The sequence below is a fragment of the Moschus berezovskii genome, chromosome 24 (genome assembly GCF_049115385.1).
Source record: "Moschus berezovskii isolate FMDL1 chromosome 24, NW_MosBer_1.0, whole genome shotgun sequence".
Taxonomy (NCBI): Eukaryota; Metazoa; Chordata; class Mammalia; order Artiodactyla; family Moschidae; genus Moschus; species Moschus berezovskii.
In genome coordinates this window covers 5,372,936-5,391,381 of record NC_142483.1, presented here as the reverse complement: position 1 = coordinate 5,391,381, position 18,446 = coordinate 5,372,936, and the positions used below count along the sequence as shown (strand labels likewise).

General features: G+C 49.6%; 1 protein-coding gene across 12 annotated transcripts in view; it reads left to right on the top strand.

Annotated features, from left to right (window-relative positions):
- ATG7 (autophagy related 7) overlaps nucleotides 1-18,446 on the top strand; it is a 259,273-nt gene that overhangs the window by 13,496 nt on the left and 227,331 nt on the right. For 6 of the 12 annotated variants that reach the window (XM_055413573.2, XM_088831925.1, XM_088831919.1 and 3 more), the window contains 6 exons: nucleotides 1,184-1,356; nucleotides 1,817-1,871; nucleotides 10,025-10,142; nucleotides 11,837-11,914; nucleotides 15,812-15,928; nucleotides 17,173-17,322. In XM_055413573.2, coding sequence (XP_055269548.2) covers nucleotides 1,197-1,356; nucleotides 1,817-1,871; nucleotides 10,025-10,142; nucleotides 11,837-11,914; nucleotides 15,812-15,928; nucleotides 17,173-17,322 — 678 coding nt within the window. In that variant the 5' untranslated portion in view covers nucleotides 1,184-1,196. The remainder of the gene's footprint in view (nucleotides 1-1,183; nucleotides 1,357-1,816; nucleotides 1,872-10,024; nucleotides 10,143-11,836; nucleotides 11,915-15,811; nucleotides 15,929-17,172; nucleotides 17,323-18,446) is intronic. The other 6 variants (XM_088831920.1, XM_088831921.1, XM_088831924.1 and 3 more) reach the window with 3 other exon arrangements.

The window sequence follows — 18,446 nt, the reverse complement described above, 5'->3', positions numbered from 1 at the left end:
TTCTAGTCCATTCTCTTCTGTGTTCCTCTTCTTTTTCCTGGCTGCTCAAGTGCTGTATGGAATAGAATTTTCTCTTTTGTCTTTGGCACTGGTAAAATTTCATCTTGGTGACCTTTGATGCCCTGGAGAAGGGACTGGCTGCCCACTCCAGTATTCTTGCCTGGAGAATTCCATGAACAGGGGAGCGCGGCGAACTACCATCCTTGGTACGTCAACATCTTGGTGACCTTAGCAGGTCATCAAAATGAGTTACTGTCGACTTTTAAGACTAACTTACAGTTGATTGTGAAGTGTGTGCAGGGGTCTGATGTCCCATCTCACGGAGGATTTCAGATGAGATCTGTTTGTACCACTGTTCTGCTGGGGTGTTGATTCTTACGTCTCTGAACCTCAGTGTCTGACACTGAGGACCCTCCGGAACTGACACTTCTTAGGGCTTTGGGGAGGAGCTAATGCAGGCGCCCACCCCTGCCGCAGTGCCTGGCCCTGGCCAATACTTCCTAACTGCCACTTTCATCTCGTGGCAGAGGACTGTTGATCCTCTAGCATGGAGTGGTTTATTGGATGTGAGAGAGAGGAGAATTGAAGATGACTCTGAGGTTTCTTCGTGACTATATGATGGTGCTGTTTAATAAACTAGGACATAAAGGAAAATGGACAGAATTTTAGTGAAAGGAATATTCAGTTTTCGATTTGTCAAGCTGAAGATGCCTGTGAGAAATTCAATTCCAGCTTTTAGAAGACACTTTAATATACGGTTGGAGGTTAGCACTAGAAATACCATCCTGGGATTCATTGGCATCTAGATGGAAATGGGTGTTTTTACACAAATGAAAACTTTGCTTTGGGGAAAGCTTTTAGATGGAGGAAAGGGCTGAGCACGGCAGCTTTCAAAAGCCAGCAGTAGAAGGAGAATGCCAGCTGTGTTGTGGAGGGAGAGAGGAGAAAGGAGTGATGAAAAACCCTGCAAAACCAAGCAGGAGAGGGTGTTCTATACCAGTGTTTCTCATAGTGTGGGCCCCAGGCCACCAGCACAAGAGTCTGTTTTTCCACTGGGCAATGAAGGCACAGTGTGTAGGACCCACTGTGTCTTCTGGTCACATTCTGTTTCTCTGTTTTTAGTGTGATTACGAATGTCCTTTCTCACCGTATTCCGTGCATTGTCGCTGTGTTTTGTTTCTAGCAGGTGATAACGAATGGCGGCAGCTATGGGGGACCCCAGCCTCTCCAGATTGCAGTTTGCCCCCTTCAGCAGCGCCTTGGATGTTGGCTTCTGGCATGAGTTGACCCAGAAGAAGCTGAATGAGTACCGGCTAGACGAAGCTCCCAAGGACATTAAGGGTTATTACTACAATGGTAGGCGATAGGAAGCTCCATTCTTCTCTTGCCTTCTCTGCCCAGTGTAGGGTCAGCTCTCCTTCAGAATGGGGTGTCCTTGACTTTTGCCATTAATGCTATCCCCTGGTTTCTGCTTCACTTCCTGACTTTTTCAGCTGTGTTCACTTCTTTTCTCCTTATTGGGAGGAGAAAGGGAGAACCCAGCGTATTAATCGAAAGAGTTAACACCCATTACTGAGTATTGCTGGGGAAGGGCATTGGAAACACTGTCCCCAGTGAATCTTTGCGTTAAAATTCTTGACAAATACCTTGGATTCACAAAAGCCGTCATCTGCTGCTGAGTCCTTGTTCAGCTTGGGTGGCTGGAAATTGGATGGGGCCCTTTGGGCTTCACCATAAGAGAGTGATCCACAAATGTTTTTGTTGCAAAGGCTGCTGTGACCAACTCGTGATTGAATGTGTAAATGCTTCCTTCCAGGTGACTCTGCGGGGCTGCCAGCTCGCTTAACGTTGGAGTTCAGTGCTTTCGACATGTGAGTATTTTTTGATCGAGATCTAAAATAGAGAATGCTGATTTTTGCACGGAATGAGGGTTCTTAACTTTCATCATAGTGGGCTGCGGGGCGACCCACAGAAGCTTCCGGCGAGCAGGGCTAGTGTCTCATGGTTCTGTTGTCCCTCCCATGGCATGGAGACAAGTGCTGGGTGCTCGACTGTCTGGTTCATTTTCTCAGCATGTATTTATCAGAGCCTATTAGGTGCAGCAGTGAGCATTTATTAGACTACTTCTGTATACAAGTTACTGTGCAAGGCATTGTAGGGATGTACAAGGAGACGTGACATAATGTCCTCACAGAGGTTTCTTTGACTAATTGGGGCCCGTGGGGAGTTGCTGGAGAGAAGAAACACATTTATTGACTTAATTACTGACTTATTTTCTAGAGATAATCCTTTCAGACCTGCCAGGTGTGGTTTTCTTCTCTTTCACAGGGGAGGAAACCACGAGTCCAAAAGTGCAGTGACGCACCCAAGTCATTTAGACATGGCTAAGTTTAGGAAGCAGGGGTGAGAGTAAAGCGACCTGGGGGCAATTTCTCATTTTGTGTAGAGACCAAGAAGCCAGGAGCTGGATGCAGTCTGGGGAGGAGGTAAATTTGGTTTAGGACATGTTGAGTTAGAGATGACAGAGTCCAGTAGAAACGTCCAGGAGGCACTGGCTCCCGGGAGGGTGGGTCGTCCACGTAGAGATCCTGAGGCTGTAAGAGAGGAAGAGGCTGTAGCGTGAGGAGAAGGAAGGGCAGTGACAGGAGCCGGACCTGAGCAGGGAGGGCAGAGACACAGAACTCGCCAAACAGACGTGACTTGCTGGAGGAGAAGAACCAGAGATGAAGTTTTCAGGAAGCAAAGAGGGTCAACAGCGGCAGAATCAGAAAGGCTAGAGTTCAGTGCTTGGGTCGCTGGAATCGTTGACTGGGTTGTGTGAGAAACTAAGTTCTGCGCCTGTTGAGAGGCTTTAAGGTAACTGAGAGCTGGAGGATTACAGGCCTCCAGGAGGGGGGCATCTTTTTCTGTTCCCTCGTGGGTTCGCTTTGTGAGGGTGGGGGATGGGGGAACATGAAGAGGTGTTTGTAACGACCACCTGAGTATGGAGACAGTTAAAGGTTTACTGTTGTCGTTCAGTCGCTCAGTCCTGTCCGACTCTTTGCAAGCCCTTGGACCGCAGTGCGCCAGGCCTCCCTGTCCTTCACCATCTCCCGGAGCTTGCTCAAACTCATGTCCATTGAGTCGCTGATGCCACCCAACCATCTCGTCCTCTGTCCCCTTCTCCTCCTGCCCTCAGTTTGCCCAGCATCATGGCCTTTTCTAAGGAGTCGGGTCTTCTCATCAGGTGGCCAAAGTATTGGGGCTCCAGCTTCAGCATCAGTCCTTCCAGTGAATATTCAGGGTTCGTTTCCTTGAGGATTGACTGATGTGATCTCCTTGCAGTTCAGTGGACTCTCAAGAGTCTTCTCCAGCACCACATTTCAAAAGCATCAATTCTTCATCACTCAGCCTACGTTACAGTCCAACTCTCACATCCATACATGACCACTGGAAAAACCATAGCTTTGACTTTATGGACCTTTGTCAGCAAAGTAATGTCTCTGCTTTTTAATAAGCTGTCTAGGTTGGTCATAGCTTTTCTTCCAAAGAGCAGGCATCTTTTAATTTCATGGCTGCAGTGACCATCTGCAGTGATTTTGGAGCCCCCAAAAATAAAGTCTGTCACTACTTCCATCATTTCCCCATCTGTTTGCCATGGAGTGATGGGACTGGATTAGTCAAAGATTAGGGTATTTCAAATAAAGTCTCCCTGGAATTTGAAAACAAAAAATCTCTTCAAAAGTCAATACATTTTATTCCTGTGTCACAATCAAATTGTGAAACTAAATTGCACAACTTGAATCGAAAATGATTTTAGTCTTTGTACCTTTAAAAGATATGTTTTGATGTTTCTTGTTCCCTTCAGAGCTGTCTTGCTCCATAATAAATCCTTGTGATTGTGCGACGAAGCAAAAAATCCTAGTCATCTCTCTCCTGCGTCGGCAAAGACTGACTTACTTTTGGAGCAATCACAAGATAATGAGGACAGTGCATTCAGTGTACAGTCTTAAATTGTCTGAGGCTAATAAATGGGTAGTGTAGTTTTAGTGTAACCTGGAGGGGTCTCCTCAGCTGCCCTCACTCCTGTCTGTTCTTCTGTTTTTAATGTATAATTTGATTGATTTATTTATGGCTGTACTGGGTCTTCGTTGCCGTGTGGGCTTTTCTCTAGTTGTGGCAAATGGGGGCTCCTCTCTGGTTGTGGTGTGTGGGCTTCGCGGAGCACAGGCTCTAGGTTGCATGGGCTTCGGTAGTTGCAGCCTTTGGGCTGTAGAGCACAGACTCAGTAGTTGTGGCTCACGGGCTTAGGGCTTAGTTGCTCTGCAGCATGTGGCATCGTCCCAGATCAGGGGTCGAACCCGTGTCTCCTGCATTGGCAGGCGGATTCTTATCCACTGAGCTACCAGGGAAACCGGCTCCTGTTTCTTCTGACACTAGATGAAAGCTCATTATTTTTTGAGTTTCAGTAATTTAATTCTTTGGCACAATTAATTGTAGAAAAAAAAAAACTATTCACAGAAGTTAGGCTTGATCTTGTTGCAAAATTCAGGTTTCTTAAACCTTACAATCCAGAAATTTTAGGTGAAGGAGATAAAGTCTGTGATCCCATGGCTATGGTTTTCACCCAGATGGCTCGATTTTCTTGGTCATTATTTGTCAGTTAGCTGTTGAATATTCACCGTGCGTGAGGCTCTGTGGTAGGCACTGGGGGAGATGAGCAAGAATTACGACATGGGAGTCCTGGATTGGAAGCTTGACGGCTTGAATCTGCCCCTGATTAACTGCCTTACCTGGAATGAGTCTTTTTCATTTTCTCAGCTTCAGTTTCCTCATCTGCAGCTCCCAGCTTCTAAATGTTCCTTTCAGTTTTAAAAGTCTGATTTTCTTCCTTTCTTTTTTTTTTTATTTAACGGTTTTGTAAAAGTCTGTGATTTTCTGATGCCCCCCTTTCTTAGGATGGTTGGTGCCATGGTCTAAATGTTGGTGTTCTTCAAAAGCACATATGTTGAAAACCCAGGGCCCAAGGTTACAGTCTGAAGAAGTGGGCCTTTGGGAGGTGGTGAGGGCAGGGCTCTCATGCATGGGGTTAGTGATAGGGACCCCAGAGACCTCGCTTACCCCCTCTACCTGCGAGGACACAGCTGAAGCGGAAGAAGCTCTTTGCCAGGAGTTGGCGCTTTGAGCTTGAACTTCCAGCTTCCAGAGCCATGAGGGATAAACGTCTGTTGTTTGGCACCCCAGTCTGTGGTGTGGTACAACTTCTGCCCGAGCAGACTGAGACAGTCAGGAAGTTTACTGAAAGCACTTGGAGCTCCTCCAGAGAAACGAGGTCTTTGTATCGAAATTGTTTCTGTCATGATTGTTCTTTCTTTGCATTTATTGCTGAGCATCTGCGTGGGTTTATAGGGAAAACCTCTGTGCATTTATTCACCAAACACCAAATGTTTCTTGTGTGCAGACGTGTAGGTGGTAGAAATACAAAGACTTAAGCAAACAGGGGACTCTGGAGGAGCTCTGCATGGAAGTGGAAGACAGGTATTAGCATCACAGGGTATGCAGTGCTGGAGCAAACGTGGGGGGCTGATAGTTGGTTCAGAAATGCTTATTGATCGCTTCCGCTGGGTCTTGAGGATAGAACGTTCTGGGCCCTGGGCGTCCAGAGAAACATAAGACGCAGTTTGGAGAGCTAGCGGCCCGAGTCCTCATCTGTAGACGCCAGGTGTACCTCAGCTTTGCACAGCGCCAGAGAAGCCCTCTCACTCTGAGATCCCGGAAGCTGGATGAGTCTCTGCCAGCAGTTGGCATCACAGGATCCCGTTATCTACCTTGTTTCGGCTGAATTATCAGTCGCACTTGACTGATTTGATCCGGCACTGACTGTCCTGCCCTGGAGCGAGCTGTCTTAGGCTGGCATGCTGATGAACCAGCCCCCGATATGTAAGGGCCCTAACACAGAGGGAGTCTGTTTCTTACCCACTTAGTAGTCCAGGTGGGGGTCGGGGGTGGAGGCGGTCCAGTCTTTTTCTGTCTTGTGGTTCCATCATCCTGAAGGGCTTGCCTTTGTGTACTGCTGAGAGTGGAATTGTCACCTTCCGGTGGCGAGAGAGAGGAGGCGCAGGAGAACCAAAGTGAAAATCTGAGGAGACACACCCAGCTCTCTTAAAGACCCTTGATGGTCTGGGTGAGCGTGGGGTTGCGGGGCATGTCTCACCCGACCCATGTTCCATCAGGCGGGGCCGAGGCCTCACCGTCTTGCAGGGGAGACTGGGACGTGGTGCCGAGCTCCAAGCCTCAGAGCGTTACTTCTGTATAAAGAGAGAAAGATAGACTTTGGTGGACAGTCTCTGTACAGATTTAAAGCTGGTTAGAAAAAAAAAAATTCCTTTCCTTTGAGGAACATTTACCTAGTTATTTATTTTTAAAATACATAGCATCTTTTCAGAATAGTTTTTAGTTAATTCGTTTTTCATTTCTGGCTGTGCTGAGTCTCCACTGCTGCACAGACTTTCTCTGGTTGTGGCGGGGCGGGGGCCACTCTCTGGACGCAGCCCGCAGGCTTATCACTGCTGTGGAGCGCGGCCTGTAGGACATGTGGACTCAGTTGTTGCGGCTCACAGGCTTAACCGCGCCGTGGTATGTGGGATCTTCCTGGACCAGGGACTGAACGGTTGTCCCCTGCATTGCAAGGCAGATTCTTAATCACTGGACCACTAGGGAATCCCAACATTTACCTAATTAGTGATGACGTATTTTCCTTTTCTAAGCTTCAGGTTGGGCTTGATAAGATAACTGGAAGGCATTACCCTTGCGTTCACAGACCTTACAAACAGTAGCTGAGGAAATGCGGCTCATTTGCTAGATCATCTGTGCAGGGCACAGGCCCTCTTACTCTCCACCATCTTGCCAGCACTTCACTCAGGTCGGACATGGACTGTCTGCTCAGATAGCCGTTGGCATCAATTGCAAGCAGTCTGAGGGCCTGGCTGTCAAAATGGGAAGTGGCATGGCTGGTGGAAAGGCACCCATGGATCCCAATAGGGGACGTGATGAACAGAAGCTTGGAGATGGTTACAGAAAGCAGGAGATCATGCAGCCAGGCCCCTAGACTGAGTGTGACTTAGATGCCAGAGCTCCCCACGGGCAGATGAGACTGTGCACACTTGGCGAAGGCTTCTCCAGATTCTTTCCGTCCCAGCCTCCCCCACCACCTGTCTGCTCTGGAGGATCTGGCCACATGCCTGCTTTTGCCCAGGAGCTTCCATGACAGCCCTCATACTTTCCTGACTCATCACTGTGAGGCTGAGCGATGTGGGGGGCCTGGTATCCAAAGAAAATGTGCCAGGCTGCAGGCCTTTGTCGGATCTGATGTTTTCCCTGACTCGGGTTAGTGTGTTCACTAACTGGGCAGAGTTCACTTCAGGCTGTCGGACATGGGGAAGATGTCTCATTCTAGTTTTCTAAAACAGCTTTATTGAGGTATACTTTACGTACCATGTGGACTTCCCTGGTGGCCCAGACGGTAAAGCGTCTGCCTACAATGCAGGAGACCCGGGTTCTACCCCTGGGTCGGGAAGATCTGGAGAAGGAAATGGCAGCCCATTCAGGTACTCTTGCCTGGAAAATCCCATGGACAGAGGAGCCTGGTAGGATACAGTCCATGGGGTCACGAAGAATCGGACACGACTGAGAGACTTCAATTCACTTTACGTACCATAGAATTTACCCATTTAAAATGCACTATTCAGTACTTCTTAGTATATTCATGAGGTGCAGCCGCCACCCCGCACATTTTCGTCACCCCAAACGGAAGCCCTGTACCCTTAGCGGTCACTCCCCACCCCTCCCTTCTGCCTTTCCCCTGCGCTGGGCAACCATGACTCTGTTGTCTGTCTCTATGGATTTGGCTGCTCTGGACATTTCACAGCAATAGCATCACAGCAAACTAAACTCATACATGTCCAGGCGCAGTATTTGGATTAAACTCTATAGTTTCCAAGTCTAGGGCTCTTTCCAGTCCTCCTCTGAGCCACCTCTTTCTGCAAGTGGAACTTGAGCCTGGAGAAACTACTGGAATGGCTTACCCTCCCACTGTCACATTTTAAGTTCTTTCCTCTGGCCACCTCCCCGAGTGGCACTTAAGCCTTGAAAAATTCTTCTCTGAAACTCACTAGTGAGCGCACACGAGGGCTAATGTCCTCGCAGCTGCTTGAGTTCTCATGCTTCAGTTTCCTCTGCTCTCACAGCAAGGCTTCGGCCTGGCATTCGCACACCCAGGACATCTGGACGCTAGGAGGGAGGGTACTGGATGCGATCAGCGCATCCTTCTCTAGTTCTCTAGTCACTTCATGAGGCCGTGTCTACGTGTAGAACCACGTCTGCCTGTAGAAGCGTTTGCCAGCTGCTCCGCGTCCTTTTACCTCCCTCTCAGCCTGGTCTTGTCCTTTTCTGATTTCTTTTCTCTCCTCAAGTCTGTCCTTGATGTCCTCATCTCACCCGAGTGAAGAATATTCTTCTATTGTCGTAGAGTGGTGGCAGATACAACCTATGAGCCGCTGACTCGTCAGCGCCCAGAGGCAAGCTCTGGCGTTTGAAAGTGGCTTCTCCCGGGACTTGGCGTTTGAGCCTTGGAGACAGCATTTGGCAGAACCTCCTCACCCGTTGCACCCCTCCCCACCTGCGGCAGGTTTGGGTCTCCCTAAACCCTCCTCCCCGAACCCCACTGTACTGGGACTCGAAAGGGAGAAACGCCGGGTCTGAAGAGCGCCATCGGTGTGAGCATCGAGCAGCTCTCCGCATTGGCTGTGGCCACAGCAGGCGTCTTGTGATGAGATGAGAGCCGCTTTCAGTTCACAGCTGTCGCCTCTGGAGGGCTTCCCGGGGGCGCGGTGGTAAAGAGCACGCCTGCCAGTGCAGGAGACGCGGATTCGATGCCTGGGTCGGGAAGATCCCCTGGAGGAGGGCATGGCAACCCACTCCAGTACTCTTGCCTGGAGGATGCCCTGGACAGAGGAGCCTGGTGGGCTACAGTCCATGAGGTCACAAGGAGTCAAACACGGACTGAGCAGCTGAACCCACACACACAACCTCTGAAACGCAAATTAGTCATTTCGGAGGTGACACCAGGCTTTCCCACATCTGGGTTGTGCTCAGAATCATCTTATCTTTCTCCTCTCCTGACCTGGGTTACTCTGAGGCCAGGGGGCAGGAGGGGAAAGGGGGCAATGTAGAATGTGATCCCCATGTGGCACGATGTGGCCACACAGGTGTCCGGGTTGCAGTGCAGCACGTTGTGTGGCTCACATGCCTCGGGGATGCGCTCTGCGGCAGCTGCTGGCACAGCCTGTGTGTGGTGGCAAGGTTGTAGTGCAGTCAGGAGGAGGAGGCATGCCCCTGCCTTTGGAGAGCTGCCTGTCCTCCAAGGGCTGTGATTGTTGGTCTTGGAAACACTCTAAAATAACTATGCTCAGGATCAGAGAAGGAGGGGATGGATGGATGGCTTCCTGGAAGAGGAGGATTTGCAGCAGGGTGCTGAAGCCTGGGAGTGCTTGAGTGGGGAATGGGCAACACAGACGCTTCAAGTCAACGGTTCTGAGTTGAGACCCCAGCTCTGCCTGTTATGTGATCTTTAGCAAGTTACTTAATCCTTCAAGAGGGAGAACAAACTCCTTTCAGAACCAAAACCTTGTACCCAGGTTCAGTAGAAGCTCAGTAAATAACATCTCCCTTTCAGTTTAAATATGGAAAAAAAAAAAAGATGGGAAAGAATTTTTTTAAATAGGAAAAGAGCTTATATCTGGGGGCAGTGGAAAGATAGCATGCAGAGACATTAGGGGAAGGGGAATAGAGAGGCTTTTGGGGGGTAGAGTGCACGCTTTTACTTCTTAAGCAGTGATATTTGTCGTTTTCCAGAGAAATGTAAGCCAGTCTTCTCTTTGCCCTGTAGAACGCGGTCCTTGTCTCCGACTGTCTTCTGGTCTGTTTGTTGTTTGCTGGCTCTCCGAGTCCCAGCTGTGCCCATTAACCACGTTTCTCTCGTACCCAGGAGTGCGCCCACCCCAGCCCGCTGCTGCCCGGCGGTCGGCACGCTCTATAATACCAACACACTCGAGGCTTTCAAGGCTGCAGATAAGAAGCTACTTCTGGAAGAAGCAGCAAATGAGGTTAGCTGGGAAACGCGATGTACCCGTTGTCTTGTCCACGGTCCCGCGGGCACACAGTCACAGACCAAGTGCCTGACTCCGTCACAGAGGCTAGCGTGTACCCGGCACTCAAGCTGCTCAGGGCCTTCTGCAGTGATGGGTGGGTCGGGGGGAGACAGCCAGGCTCTTGCCTGAGGAGAAGGTCACAGCAGAGAAGGGAGGTGCTCGCCGGCCATCTCCAGTTAGCTCAGCCTCTCCGAGTGCACCAGCTCCGTGCCCGTGTCTCGTGCATTCGGGTTCTCTGTTCCCAGTGTCCCCCAAAGAGGCTTTCTAGTCCTGAGCGCTGTCATGCTGTCAGAGCCCATCATGTCTCTCCCGCGTCCTCAGGGCTGAATGGAAAGGCCCCGTGGGACTCGCCACGGCCCCCACGGCCCGGTCTCTGTGGCCCCGTGGCCTTCTGTCCCGTCTCTCTTGCCCTCACCGTCTCTGACCCCTCACGGCAAATCAGGGAGCATTCCTCCCTTCACTACTTTCTGCGGTCCCCTTCTCCTTGGGACTCGATGTTTTTCTCTGCCTGGAATGTCCGTCCTTTCCTTCTTCACGTCTGAGTTAGTATGAGGAATAAGTGGGGGGCGGCTTATCCCTGCCCTCTCTGCCACCCACTTCATCCATGAGCTTCACCCCAGTGAGTCTTACTTATGTGGGGTCCGTGGTCAGAGAGGGGCATCCCCTGCCTCGGGCCTGAGGAAGGCGTCCCTCCCGCCCCTCGTGGTGGGGGGCAATGGTTGCCTCCCTCGGCCTGCGGCATGACTGCTCGTGGGCTCCTGCATGTTTCAGAGGCTGTCTTGAGAGAGTGGGTCGGGTCTTAGGCTGTCACTGAAAACAGCAGGCTGCTCCCCATGGGAATCCCAGCCCCGTCCCATGTCTGGGGCTCAGCCTCCCCTTCAGTTTGTCAGAAGCGAGGCCCGCTTTCCTGGGCTGCAGCTTCTCCAAGCTCGTTGTTTCCACAGCAGGACCTTCTCTCTGCTTGTTTCTTTCTTCCTCCCACGTGTGTGCCGGGGTTTCTGGTGGCACAGCTGTTGGTTTGCTTAGTGGCACAAAGTTTAGCCACCGGTCTTAGTTCCTGAAACGTGTGACCGGGACCTGCTTCTGCTTCCAATCACAGTCCTTCCTGAGTATCTGTAGACTTGATTATTTTTTTTCTCTTCAGGGAAAGATTATCCCAAATAAGGCTTTAAAGAAATGCCCTGTATGTAGTTCAGATCACGGCCTCTGGAGCCCATCCCTGGCTCCTTCCCCTCTCCTGTCCTTAGCCAAGGTCAGGGCTTCTCCCAGGTACTGTCCTCCCGTCTGCGAGATCACCTGCTGCCTGGCGGCATACAGACTTGGGTGCCCGGCTCTCTCCCAGGCTCTTAGCTTCTGGAGGGCAGGGACTGTGCCTCTTACTTCTGTAGCCCCGATGTGCTTGCTCTGTAGTCGACAATAAGTAAACACCTGTGGAAGGCAGTAACCAAGGCATGAACGGGCCGGGTTTCCTCCTTGATGCTGAGACCCAGCAAGAGAGAGGACTTTCCTCTGTCTCTGCAGGGGGCCCGGGATGAGTGTGCTGGGCCTGTGGGCAGGAAGGTGCACTGCCCCGCAGCTCCGTGTGCTCCTGGGAGGGAGGCGGGAGGAGACCCCAGGACCTGCCTTGACACTCCTCCTCCTCCCGGCAGATCTGGGAATCCATCAAATCAGGGGCTGCCCTGGACAACCCCATGCTCCTCAACAAGTTCCTCCTCTTGACATTTGCGGTAAGTCTGTAGGCTCGGCGGGGTCTGGACTGTGGACTGCTCTGGCCAAGCCCAGGGCACCGGTGGGATCGTCTGCTTTCTTCTCTCAAGTCATGTCTGCTAAACAAATCCTTGGGTGCTTAGTGACCTGGTAGTGACTGGCGTTTCTCACTGATGCAAGATTCATTCATTCTCACCGATCATACTGGTGGTTGCTGCCTAGTTTATGTGACAGGGAGACCCAGCTCTTGTCATTTGAGGATGTGACAAAGTCCAGTTGCGGGAGCTGGGTTCATTGCTGCTAACGTCTTTGTTAAGTTCAGCGCCGCAGAGCTCAGTTGCTGGGTCCATCGACATAAGGAACAGGTGATAACTCGAGGATCTAAGCCATCCCCAGGTGACTTCTAGACGAGAGGGGGTCACCCTACATAGCTTGTCCACACAGCTGTGTGTTTTTTTTTTTTAAAACAAAGAAAATGTTTTATGTAAGTGAGATCTAATTAAACTTACAGGTTTATTCTCCTCTGTGAAGAGAATAAATCCCATTAGGGAAACAACTGCTGCCCGGGGAAGCAGGGGGAGGGAGCCTCAGTGATGGGGACCATGGCAGAAGGGGAGGGCTGATTGTTTTTAATAGACGTGCCAGCCCACACACACACGTATGCATGTGTATACACACATATGCGTGCGTGTGGATCTTCATATATCTCCATAGAAAGCTCATTTACCCTTTATGTTGACATTATAGTCTTCTGTCAAGTGCATGTTCTGTAGACCTTTTTACGTCTAGGTTGTTCTCAGTATTCACTCCTTTATTTTGCTTTTGACCGCACTACGCAGCATGTGGGATCCTAGTTCCCCAACCAGGGGTGGAACCCACGACCCCTGCACTGGAAACAGTCTTAACTACTGGACTGCAAGGCAAGTCCCCAGTGTTCACTGTTGTTAAGAAAAGGTTTCAGTGAACATTGTCAGCGACGCTGATTTTCTTTGCCCGCTTATTTCTTTAGAAGATAGCCCGGTGGAGTGGGCATGTGAACATACTGCTGTTGACACGTATTAAGGGCGCTGGTTGTTCACCCCAGCTTCGTCAGCTTCGGATGTTAATCCTCTTCCCTACATTTTTCTTTTCTTTTTTGGTTTGCCAAGATAGAGGTCTTGCCTGCCTTCCTCCCCCACGAACTCGTCTTCCATTTCTTCTTGCTGCTGCCTCTTTGATGCACCACTTGAGGCAAAGGGGAGAGAGAGAGGATCCAAACTGGCGGCCGTGCCCAGGGCGGGGGCGGGGGGCATGGGGGCCCTGCAAGGAGCACGCTTCCTAACAAGTCAGAATGCTTTCTGTGTGTCAGTGGCGAGATAGAAAAGCGCCAGATACTTCAGGGGATTATTAGACACAATTTGGCATTGATATTTTGTAAATTTGAGTAATTTTGTAAGGATAAATAAAAGCAATGTTAATTAAAGATTTTTTTTTTTTTTACTTTACCATCAATACATCTTCTGTATTAAGAGTTCTAGTTAGTAAAATCTAATGGACAACCTGTGTTTAATGAGAAAACAGCATTGGATCTCACTTAAAGTTTTAAGGCATCTCCCAGAGTCATTATGTGAGTTGGCTGTGTTGCCCTTTCTACTGAGTGTTCTTAGCCTGCGTTTAAAACAATTAAAAGTCTCTGTCCTTAGAAACCCGTCAGACACAAAGGGCTTTATGTTTAATGTAATCGAGGTCTCTTGTATCCTGAAAAGAATCCTAAGAAATTCAAGCCTCTTGACTCTTGAAGGTGACCTGATAAGAGCTTTTAGAAACTGCCAAGGCCTTCATCCTGAATCGTTTGACCTTTAGCTAAAGATCAGTTATGACACATCATTTAAGCTGTGGAAGAGAGAAAATTCTCTAGAGGTGTTTTTCTTTCCTTTCTGTTCTTTCTAGGACTCCAAGGTACAGACAGTTTATTAATTTACATTTTGCACTTTGCTTTGCTGTTGTTAAAGGGAATTTGTCCTTAGTTGATAAGTTAGTGGCAGAAAATAAAGATTGTGGAAACTATAATGACTAGTCTTCTTCATCTGGACATGTGTTTATGTGTAAGTTTGTTTTTAAAAAGCCACCTAGTATGAGTCCATTGGCATCACCGACTCTGTGGACATGAGTTTGTGTGAACTCCGGGAGTTGGTGATGGACAGGGAGACCTGGCGTGCTGTGATTCATGGGGTCGCGGAGAGTCGGACACGACTGAGTGACTGAACTGAACTGAACTGAATGAGTCCATTTGTTTGGGAAGTCCAGAATAGGCAAATCTGTAGAGACTGAATGTAGGCTAGGGGTTTTCAGGGGTTGAGAGTGAGGTGAATGGAGAGTCTCTGTGAGTGGTATTTCTAACTAACGAACCAGTGGGGAGTTTCTGCTCTTGGGGTTTCTTTTTGGGGGCGATGAATACATTTTGAAATTGGTGGGGATGGTGGGACAGCCTTGTCAGTATACTAGAAAACCACTTCATATGCTTTAACATCTTTAACATGGTGAGTTTTTTTTCGGCTTCATTGCCTTGTGTGGGCTCTCTCTAGTTGCAGCGAATGGAGGCTACTCTCTAGTTGAGATGCCCAGACTTCTCACCGCAGTGGCTTCTTGTGTTGCGGAGCACATGCTCTAGGGCACATGATCTCAGTAGTTGAGGCTCCTGGGCTCTAAAGCACTGTCCAGTAGTCGTGGCGCTCAGGCTTAGTTATCTCGAGTCACTTGGGATCTTTGCAGACCAGAGATCAAACCTGGGTCCCGCACTGGCAGGCAGATCCTTACCCACTACGTCACCAGGTAAGTCCAACACGGTGGCCTTTATGGTACATGAATACCTCAGTGAATAGTCATCAAGCGTTCGTCCCCTCCTGATTCCTAGCAAGATCCGAGAGGGAATATCAAGTAGCGACATAAACTACGAAGTGGTCAGTGGTGTCAGGCTGGTGGGGAAGCTGTCAGGTACCCACATAACCACAGGATCCTGCCACATGACTCAGGCCTCACCTGCTACAGAAATTCAGACAAGGACATTGGGCCTGAGTGGGGCCAGCCTCCCAAGCCACGGGCCGTCTCTCGCCTCCCTGACTGGGGAGCAGCCTCCCCTGTCACCTCCACTGTTCTTGGAGCCTCTCCTGTGGCTCACCCAGCTCCTCAGGCACTTGCCTCCTGTCTGTCCCCGCGGTGACTGAGCTACCTGAGGGCCGCGCTGAATCCGCTTCATCTCTTACTGCCGGGGCATCTAACATTTTGCCTTGTACACAGCAAGTGCTTAGTTGTTGACTTCAATTTCACCAATACGACGTTTCTGAAAACACTGTTATATTATTTCAGGCATATGTAGGTTATGCGTAGCATGTTCTAATAACTTTAATAGCGTGCTTAGTTCATTTAGTTGTGACAAGACTGGTAACTGTTTGGAAGTTGCACCTCCACAGATGGCACGCTGGGTGCGCCTGGTACCATGGACAAGAGCTTACATTTTGGAAGTAGAATTCTACTCTCCTCTCTGCCACTTAGTATCTGTGTTCAAGCTTTCCACCCCTCTCTAAGCTTCAGTTTTCTGTCTATAAAATCCACTGATAATGGTTACTTCCTGGGGTGATTTTATATGTTAAACAGTGATGGCAACACCATCAGTTACTTCTTGGATTCTTTCTATTAGGAAGTGGTCGATAAAATATATTCTGTCTATCCTGATACATTGTATAATGTGTGGGGACTTTTCAGATAAACGCAGGGGTTCTGTCGTCCATCATGAGTTCTGTTGGAGATTTCTGACAAGCTGATCGTATCTCACGTGCATTAGTTTTCTGTGTCACGTAGCTGTTGGGAAGTTAACATTAGTAGGTGCATTTCCGTGTAATCACTGGTACTATTCTGATGTGTCGTATTGTTTCTTCCAGGATCTAAAGAAGTACCACTTCTACTACTGGTTCTGCTCCCCCGCTCTCTGCCTTCCAGAGAGTATACCCCTCATTCAGGGGCCAGTGGGCTTGGATCAATGGTTTTTGCCCAAACAGGTATCAACAGATAAAACAAAATGCAGATCAAACTGGGTTTCATGTGCCTGAGTAGTTTATCTAGCTCGTTCTAAAGACCTGCACTTGTCTGGATGGCGAGGTGGTCTCTGGACTCCTCCAAAGGTGGCACTAGGAGCAGGCTTCCTCACACTGTTTCGTAAGCGTGTTTGAAGAGTGGTCAGCAGCACTTGTCCAGGTCCTTGTGACCCGTGTTGAAATGCTGAGCCAATAGGGAGGAATTCCAGAAACACTTTGCAAGACTGCGGGGATTTACCAAAGCATGATCTCCACTCTCAGTGGGGAGTCTTTGCAACCAAAGAGAAGACTTCTTCCTTCCATTGTGCCAAGTTGCAGAACTTATACATTAAGGACGGTCCCTACAGAGCTAGTCCTTGCAGTTTAAGGAAGATAATAAGGTGTTTAGAGGTGGTTCCCAGAAGAGCAGTGAAAACCATCAAGTTGGTAGAAGACAGACCCTCAGCCCCCAAATTCTGATTGTCATGGAGGCAAACACTGAGTGTCAAGATGACTTGAATTCACGGAGCATGTCACTCACTAAAGTCCAGAAATCTGAAGCCAGGGAGAGCCCTTGATAATTAAAAAGCTCATTTGCTAAGATCAATCAGAGGTCATGGTTCTGTGGAATGAATTTTCTAAGGAGAACTGTGAGTGGGAGCAGAAGACCAGGCCTGGGGATTGCGTACTGAGGGGTTTGAGGTTTCTCTTAATGGGAACAGAAATGTTCTCAAATTACTGTGACAAGTTCTGGTGAACGTGCTATAAACAGCCTTGAACTGTGCTTTGTGAGTGAGTCAGTTGCATGATAAGTAAGAGAAAGCGTGTCTCAAGGGCTGTTAAGGGTTATAGACGGGGTCAGGGCAAAATCCATCCATGGCAGGTTCGTGCTTGGTTATCACAGGCGAGACTTAGTGTCTGGACACCTCTCTAACCTTTGTGGTGGCATCTTAGGGAACCGGGAGCCATCACACCAAGGGTGCCGTGAAATATTTGTGTGTGCTCCTGTCTGAGACACTCCACCATGCACGTGGGGAGTATTATCTCAAAGTGAGGTGGTATCATTTGGGGCACTCTTAGGTTTGGTTGCTGCAAAAGAGAAACAGGGAGGTCACCAATCATTTCCAGGCTTCTGGCCTGAAAGTAACTTTTATTGTATGTTAATTTTTCTCAGTTCAGAGCTTGGTGAGTAGTTGTCTGGAGAATAACTCAGTGCTTCCTGATTTCAGATTCAAGCCCTCGAGCACGCGTATGATGACCTCTGTCAGAAGGAAGGAGTCCCAGCGCTGCCTTACTTCCTAATCAAGTATGATGAGACCACAGTGCTGGTCTCCTCACTCAGACACTACAGCGATTTCTTCCAGGGTCAAAGGACAAAGGTCAGAGGAACTTTGAGTAACGTTTTATTATCCAGTGAGAAAATCTGATGTTCATATTATGATAGACCACTGCGAAATTCAAGCTCATTTACATTTCTTAAGTCCATTCTAAAGGAGATCAATCCGGGGTGTTCATTGGAAGGACTTATGCTAAAGCTGAAGCTCCAATACTTTGGCCACCTCATGCGACGAGTTGACTCACTGGAAAAGACTCTGATGCTGGGAAAGGTTGGGGGCGGGAGGAGAAGGGGACGATGGAGAATGAGATGGCTGGATGGCATCACCGACTCGATGGACGTGAGTTTGAGTGAACTCCGGGAGTTGGTGATGGACAGGGAGGCCTGGCATGCTGTGATTCGTGGGGTCGCAAAGAGTCGGACACGACTGAGCGACTGACCTGACCTGAACTGAAGCCTTCCGAGAAGGTTTCAGGACATCTCCGCGTCTTCGTCCCAAATCAGGGCCTCCTCCAAGTCCCCCCAGCTCTGCGGCGCCTGGGAGTAGTTGTGGGTGCCTCACGTGCTCAGCTTTCCTTCCTGACGCGCATTCTATCTGTGATTTAACTCATTGCTGTAGCTGCCGCGGCAGTGCAGACTCTGGGCCTCTTGCTCCTGGTCAGTGACGGTCTCCACCCTGCAGGGACCTCCCTCAGCCCCGTCACGTTCCCCGTGCCGTTCACTGATCAAGAGCTCAAGACGTCTTCCTTCTGCCCCCAGTCCACCTTTCCTGCCTCATCTTCCCCTGTTTTCCTCATGAACCGTTGCTCCCGCTAAGCTGCTCTGGTTTTCACCAGACAGTCCCCCTAAGCAAGCAGACCCGGAAGTGCTCCTGTGTCTGTCTTCGTCCTCGCGTTGTTTGGTTTTCCTGAAGTAGGTCCCGCCTGCGGGGATCCCGAGACTCTCTGCTGTTGTCAAAGCCCTGTGTCCATGGAGAGGCCTTCATGGTGTTTCGGGTGTGGCTTGACCCTCTGAGCTCTCTGCCCTTGCCGGCGGCCTCCCCCACCTCGCTCCCGTCCTAGTCACTCCCTTGCACACACTGCCTTTCATGCTGTTGGACTGTGAGCTCCCAGAGGGCAGGGACCAGTCCCACATGCATCTGCCTCAACCCAGCCCTCCCCTCAGGCC